This window comes from Rhodamnia argentea, chromosome 10 (genome assembly GCF_020921035.1).
Source record: "Rhodamnia argentea isolate NSW1041297 chromosome 10, ASM2092103v1, whole genome shotgun sequence".
Lineage (NCBI taxonomy): Eukaryota > Viridiplantae > Streptophyta > Magnoliopsida > Myrtales > Myrtaceae > Rhodamnia > Rhodamnia argentea.
Window position 1 is genome coordinate 20829741 of NC_063159.1, and position 7616 is coordinate 20837356.

A 7616-nucleotide genomic window follows, 5' to 3' on the forward strand; every position below is an offset into this window, starting at 1 on the left:
TTTCATGCCCTGTCCATTCATAATTGAATGACAAATGGTTTACATAACTGAATACTTTGCATGTGTTAGCATCTTTCTGAAAGGTGTCATGACTGGTCAGAGATATGTGATTATCTTACTATATGTCAAGTAGCATATTTATACTTCTTTTCCCCTCCAAAAGCAAGGGACCAAATTTTCATGCTAAAATTCATCAAATTGTGCCAGGTCTCCAGTATGTATCTATCTTTCAACTTATATTTATTTGACGATGTTATAGAGTCAGTGTATACGTGATGGGACTGGGAGCTTGAATCATTTACCATATGAGCTTTTGACTTCGAACCAAGGACAATGTTTTGTCCTGCCTTGTTTTTGGAAGACAACGAGGTCGCCTTCGTCATGGCTACAGAGACTTTTGTGACCCCATATATTCAACTGGCAGAATTGTATATGAATGTGATGCCCCGGTGTAAAATGCTCTCTGAATGGAATGGAATTGATGAATCCTAACTTATTTGTCGCAAAGGTAGGTGGAATCACTATAAGTACATGGATTTGGAGGAATTTGGCCTTTAGAATTGACATCTGTCTGAACTGTCTGAAAAAGCTGTCTTCTTCTACTGTCATGATACCTTGTGACCGTGTTTATAGTCAGGATTGACTTTGAACCCCTTAAGGTGCGTCTGCAGTGGTTCTCATTCTTGCTTTTTCCTCAAGACCTTCTTTTCCAAAGAAAGCAATGGTAGTCTTGATTTGCTGCAATCAGGATATTGACAATGAACGGGACTCAATGGTGCAACAGTACAGAGAATTTCATGCTCTTGTGCATTTAAAATGCAAGTTTTGATGGGATGTCAGACTTGCATCATGATTACAATATTCAATTCCAGTCTCAGCAGGCACCATTGTTTCCGCTTGATGACCTGCAGGATCAGACGACTTTATGTTGTCTTTAGTTCTTCAATTTGTTGCTGTCTTTTTGTGGTAGCCCAAAAGTTCTGTCTTCTTTTGAGAAGTAGGGAAAGCCGCATGTTGCTGACTTTGCCTATTGTTCTGATGGCGTGGGCAACAAAAGGTTGAGAAATGTGCGCCAGGATCTTAGACTGATGGCAAACTTGGCCTTCATAAGTAGTAATCTGTAATGCTGTGAAGTATCACAGCAAAAGCATGGGTCCCTGGATACTTCTTATGATCACTTGAGATTCCTGGGAATCAAGAAGCAGCCAGTATTTTGTTTACTTGCGGGGCCAAAAATGTGTTGAGAGGATAAACATTACAACCCAAGTGAAACCATATCATTGCTTTTCTGACTCCTAAAATTTAGGAGCCTGAAATTTCCGTTTTCTGAATAATGTCATCCTTCTAAGAATTGTAATATGGTAGTTTTAGATGCTGAGCTCCTTGATTTTGAGGCTATCCGAGGGAAAGCATGCTCAAATTGTCAGAAAGGCGAACGTTCTACAGAGATTGGCATGTCAAGTGCGATGGTGTCCATGTTATGTTGTTATACTTTCAGGACTTACCTTTCCTTCATTTGCTCATATCAAGTCTTTTTGTTAACGCGAATTTTCCATGCACATTTTCCAGAAATTTCCCTCGCGATCATGTCAATTTTGCAGTACTAGTTCCCTTCGGTCCATTTACGGAGGTGAATTCCGAGGGGCGAGGCACATGGGATCTTTGTGGGCCACATATTGATGGATCAGAGTCCGAAGAGATAACTATAGGAATAATTACCAAAAAAGTCCTAAACCTATTGCAATTGTACCACTTCAGGTCCTAAATCTCTTTTTTTTGCCGATTTAGTACTAAACCTTTTGCAATTGTGTCATTTCAATCAGATGAAGTCACTAAACCTTTTTTTTTTTTTTGCTGATTTATAATTTTTTCTTTTTCTTTTTTTTCTTTTTTTTTCCCCTAGCGAGGGTCGACCTTGCTGCCGCCGCCTCACCCGGCGATAGCGAGGTCGGCCCTTGCCATGACTGGGCAAGGGTCGGCCTCTCCGGCCGTGCCTCCGGCCGGTCATTAGACTATGGCGACAGGCTAGAGGTGGGGAGGGGAGGGGGCAGAAAAAAAAAAAAGGGAAAAAAAACGTAAAAATTATAAAAAAATTATAAGAAATTCAAAAAATATTAAAATATTCGATCGTCGGCCGGCTGGCCAAAATTTTTCAGATGGACTGAAATGGCAGAATTGCAAAAGGTTTTGGACTGAATCGGCAAAAAAAAAAAAAAGGTTTAAGACTTAATTGGCACAATTACAATTGATTTATGATGTTTTTGGTAATTTCCCCTGTAACTATATATCAGCTGAATTTTGTTTTCTGTCTGTTGATGGCTTGATATACAGTTTATTTGACTGCCATTTGGAATTACATGGAACTCCAGCAACCCCTGATCGATCTTCTCCTTTTCTCAGTTCTTGGACGGTCAATGTAGATGAGGTTGTCTGTTGCATCTAGAGATCTTTTATGAACCGGGGAAAGCCATAATCCATCTCCAAAAGGATGTTAAAGTTGCTGAAACATTCTGTTTATGATATGGGAGTTGCTGTCACTCTCGCCATTCTCTTGGGGCCATTACCGTTTGCAATCACAGTTGAAGTAGAATTTCATTTTCAGATCGAAATCATTGTACCGTTCTCGTGAATTTTCATGATGTAAGCAAGGAACCACAGGGGCACAAATCATCAATGGCGAATAAATTTCTCCACCTAACCTCACTCAAGACAGAACAATAGCTTGGTTGAAATGTCATCTCTAAAGATCAAGCATTATCCTATTCATAAAGAGAAATCAAAACTGTGGATTTCAATCCCATGTGGAATGGAATCCATCGGAAACTGCGAAATTGAATTACCTAACGACTGACAGTATCGAGAATTCCGATTGTACACATTCTTTCATCACAAAACTATCAAAACCCCACTTCTGCCACCATCGCCGCCACATCTATACGTCGCCGGTCTGCGGTCGCCCGTCCCTGCTGGTAGTCGCCCGTCGTTGATCTTTGGTTGCCAGCCACTATCACCGATGGAAAGGATTCATTCATGAAAGGCAAAAAAAAAAAAAAAAATTTGGCCATCCGATCAATTCCCAGGAATGATATCACTTGGAATGAAAATGTACTTGAGGATTCCTTGTTCATGAAACAAAAGCAGATCCTGCAAAATGATTACTTCTTCCAAAACTGGGAGTTAGTCTATGATATGATAAGATAATGGCACGATGTGAAGCTCCTCCTTCCCAAGATGGGATTTGCCAACACTTCGCTTTGTGCAAAATCAGTGGATTAAAAAAATTCCCTCATACTTTCCTCATAGACGAGATGAATTCTAAATCCACGGAACGGGTAATTTTAAAGTTTATTCTAGAAGTTTCAGGTGTTTCGAATTTTAGAAAATAAATTGAAAAAAACATCCATCGCAATACTTAGATGTAAAAAGCACAAAAACCAAATCCTATGCGGACACTCCAAGTTTTTTTTAAGATCTATATGTAGTTTATTTATTTTTGGCTGGAAGTTATAGGAAAAAACTTCTAAATCTATTGCAATTCTATCAATTCTTTCCTAAACTTTTCTATTTTGTTGATTCAGTCCTAAACCTTTTGCAATTATGTCAATTCAGTCCATCCGGTCAAATTCAATCGGCTGGCGCCGACGTGGACACTATTCGGCGCCGACCATCCATCGACATAATATTTTAATTTTAATTTTTTTTACCTTTTTTTCTTCTCTCTTCTTCTCCTTCCTTTGATCGGTGACTAGGCAATGACCGATGAGGCGGCCAGCGACAATGAGGCTTGCCCTCGCTACGGTCGGGCGGGGCCGAGCCTCGCCAACCAATATTTGGCAAGGTCCATATCTAGGCTGACCCCTCTCTCTCTCTCTCTCATCTGTTACTGGCCATTAATGCCTGCATCATATGAAGTAGAAGAAGGTAGACCTGGAGCACCCTCCAAAAACCATCTGAATCCAAATCCAAATCCAACCTCAAACCTAGATTTCACCCAAAAAGATGAAACTCCTGTCTCTTTCTTCCAAGAACAGCTATTGCTACACAATCCCTGACATGGCGTCGACTTGGTCATGGCCTCATTGCTAACAACCCTGCACCCTCTCCTTCCGCAACACCAACCACATCTTCAAGACTATCAAGTTTGCTGCAGAAGCAAGCGAACGAATAACAAAATAGTCAGAAAAAGAAAGTAAATGGATATCAGATTTACGTAGTTCGATCGTAAATGCTTACGTCCACGGGTAGAGCAATAACGAATTCCACTATAGATTAAGCAATACAATAGAGATTTCAGATCACACTCGAGTTACTCAAACACTTTCAATATTTCTCAATGCCCGATTTTGTCAAATAACCCACAAGTGTTTAGCTCCGCAATTCCTTACGAAATAATCTCTCAATCTCACGAAGGAATTCACAAATCTTATTCACAAGATTTAATTGGCTTCAAAAATTAGGAATTTAATTAACTAGCAGAAGCTTCTCTTTGATACTCTTCACAAAGAACGTCCGTTTCTTCTTTATAGGTAAAGGTTGGATCCAAAATAGAAAACTTTCTCCAACTAGGAAACCATCAATTAGGAAACTTTTCTTTTCGGGTTCAAATGAGACATATTTTCAACAACCTCTCCCTTCGACACCTCTGACCCCTCTTTCCCGTTCGCCGCCTCCTCCTCCTTGGAAGAGTCCCCTACCTTCTCCACCACCCCTTCCGAGCTGCCCGACGATCGCACCAACAACGACAACGGCGACGTTGAGTCCCTCATCCACGGTGCCCGCTTCGAGTGCCGACTCTTCTTCGAGCCAAGCCGAGGCGACACTAGCTCCATCCTTGCCGACCAGCGCTTTTGGTGGGATGCCAAAGCAAATGAAAATTCCTGCAAGGAGGACGAGGCCACAGGAAGAAGAAGAAGAAGAAGAAGAAGAAGAAGAAGAGAGAAGAAGAAAAAAAAAAGAAAGAGACAAAAAGGAAAAATAAAATAATAATTTTAAAAAATAAAATATTATATTCTCGGATGGTTGGCACCGGCTGATGTTCATGCCGGCGTTGAGTGACTAAATTTAGTTCGGATGGATTGAATTAGTACAATTACAAAAAATTCAGGACTAAATTGGTAAAAAAAGTTTAGGACTGAATTGTCATAATTACAATAAGTTTAGAATTTTTTTGGTAATTTTTCTGGAAATTGTGCATTTATGATTTATAGGACTGAGTCAATTGATCACAGGCTACTAGAAAGAGCCACTTCTTGGGGTTGACTTAATTTGTTATTATTATTATTATTATTTTTTTGGTGTCGGGGGGTTGACTTGATAAATTCATTCATAAATAAGCAAACCGACTGTGACCGGGTCATCTTCGTCCAAAAAAAAGACTGTGACCGGGTCATCCATGACTTGAAGTCAACACATGAAGTCTTCCGGGGAAAGAAGAAGGACAGCTACGAATGTTGCTTCAAAAGTCAAAGGATGTTTTTCTGAGTTTCCCACTCAACATCAAGAAGAAGATGCAACCCCAGAAAATAAAAATAAAAAATAAAAAAATAGGGGTCGACATCAAATATTAATGGGCTTCCCAAAGACTAATTCCGAATACGAAATGGAGTCGAGATCGAAAGACCAAATCCATTAAATTAAAAGCAGTTAAACCTAATCTTTGTTTTTTCCTTGTTCTCATGTTTCAATGCGCTGCCGTTGGCAGTTACCTAACCCTCCACCGGTTCGGAGACGTTTCAACTCCCGCCAACCTCCACCAGAAAAAAGAAAAAAGAGAGACAATGAATGATAAAAAAAAATAAAATGAAAGGAACATATTTAATACTTAATAAAAACTGATCTCATATTTTAGGCTCCGTTTATTTCACAAAAAAACGAATGATTTGAAAAATATCTTCCTATAAAATAATTGTTTATATCGCTTGCAAGAATGAATGAACGAATGAATGAATGAATAAATAATATTCTCGTCATCCATGAAAATGTAAAGACATAAATTTTTGTCCGTAACAAAAATATTTTTAATTAATTGATTACTTTAAGGGATACACGTAATTATTTTTAAGGAAAAATAGTTTTTAAAGTATTCATTTTTCGCGAAATAAACGGAACCTTAATATAAGAATTCCATATATGGTCGGCATACATAAAGTTAGCATTAATTATTCCAAGGGGAAAAAACCATTTATGCCCCGTTCTCTCTCTCTCTCTCATATATTTTTGTGGGTATATTTATAGGTTCGGATCTCAGCAGATGCTTCAATCTGTTTTCTGCATGCAGAGACTATTTCCACAACCAAAAAAGAAGAGCTTCATCTTCCGAAATTGTTGAGCGATCATGGCTTGCGTTTCTTCGTCGACGGCAATGGCGGAGAGGATATCATGGTACTGTGCACTGCTCGTGGCGCTGATGCTGGCGCTTAGCTGCTGCGACCCGGGCGAGCCGTCGCTGGCCGAGCCTGGGGCTGGGATCCGACAGAAGCATCAAGACCTGAACAGGCCGTGCGACGAGATCTACGTGGTCCGAGAAGGCGAGACCCTGCAAACCATCGGGGACAAGTGCGGGGACCCGTACATCGTCGAACGGAACCCGCACATCCATGACCCGGACGACGTCTTCCCGGGTCTGGTCATCAAGATCACCCCATCCAGCAAGAGGTAGAGAGCTTGCTGTATATCTCCGGAGGCATCTGCTTAATTATGTCATGTGTTATTGGGGAGAAATTACAGGGAATTTTCTCTCTCTCTCTCTTTTATGTTACTTTTATAGCACTTAAGTGAGCTTCGTCGGGGCATGTAAAAACCTATTCCGGGTATAATTTTCTCTTCTTCTTCCTTTTTTCGACACTAAGTTTGCACTGAAATGTTCGTGTTCAGTGTAAACAGCCACGGACCGAGAGGGGCCGGCGAAGGTTCTCTCGCCCCGGGTCACTCGGTGCTGAGCGTAAACTTTGGCAAGTATTTAGTTTTTATGGAAATTCAATGTAAAGTCACAAGCTTGGGAAATAAGTACTATGTTTCGCGACTTCATATCTAGGGGTAAAGACGTGAAGATTTTTCGGCCTTCAGACCTCATTTCTTTGCTATTTAAATTGCTAATTTCAACTTTAATGACTTCACAACATTGATAAATTTATTCATTTTTTAGGAAAAAAAATATTTTTCAAATCAATTATTTTTAACGAATCAATCGGAGCTTTAAATTAATCGATTTTGCTTGATGAATGATCATGGGGCAATTTTTCCGGGTGAAGATACTCTAATAGATCCTTTCATGTGCTCCAAATTTTGGTAAGACTTACCAATTTGTGATGTTTCAGTCCACACGCCATGGTTGGTGCTGACTACTTTTGTTGGTGACCTTCCGCAATCGAGAACACAGGCTAGGAAAAGCAGTAACTGAAAATCTGATGAATCCTGCACGTAATGCTTCTGCCAAACCAGTGGATTGGAGGGGCGTCGTGTGCTCCCGCCAACGGATGGCAGCCCGGGTTCGCCGATTGTGTTCGTACCATGTTGGCATGACGGCATACTGTAAATCCAAACACGGCACGACTAGTTATTCATGTTGACCTTCTTGACACAAATACGACGTAAGAATTAACTGTTGGACGCGAATG

The 7616-nt window shown here is 40.3% G+C and overlaps 1 protein-coding gene across 2 annotated transcripts; it reads left to right on the forward strand.

The window, feature by feature from the left end:
* Positions 1 to 6201: 6201 nt before the first annotated feature.
* LOC115742358 lies at positions 6202 to 7165 on the forward strand. 2 transcript variants are annotated; one of them, XM_048271909.1, is made up of 2 exons: positions 6202 to 6654; positions 6874 to 7165. In XM_048271909.1, the coding sequence occupies exons 1-2, from the start codon at positions 6335 to 6337 to the stop codon at positions 7031 to 7033; spliced, it is 480 nt and encodes a 159-aa protein (XP_048127866.1). In that variant the 5' UTR covers positions 6202 to 6334; the 3' UTR covers positions 7034 to 7165. The 2 variants fall into 2 exon arrangements, with proteins under 2 accessions (XP_048127866.1, XP_030532452.1); XM_030676592.2 differs by having other exon boundaries at positions 6210 to 6654; positions 6849 to 7019.
* Positions 7166 to 7616: the final 451 nt, after the last annotated feature.

Coding starts and splice junctions, on each gene's coding strand:
- LOC115742358 (XM_048271909.1), top strand. CDS start 6,335: ATGGCTTGCGTTTCTTCGTCGACGGCAATGGCGGAGAGGATATCATGG. Junction 6,655..6,873: donor ATCACCCCATCCAGCAAGAG/GTAGAGAGCTTG, acceptor GTTCGTGTTCAG/TGTAAACAGCCACGGACCGA.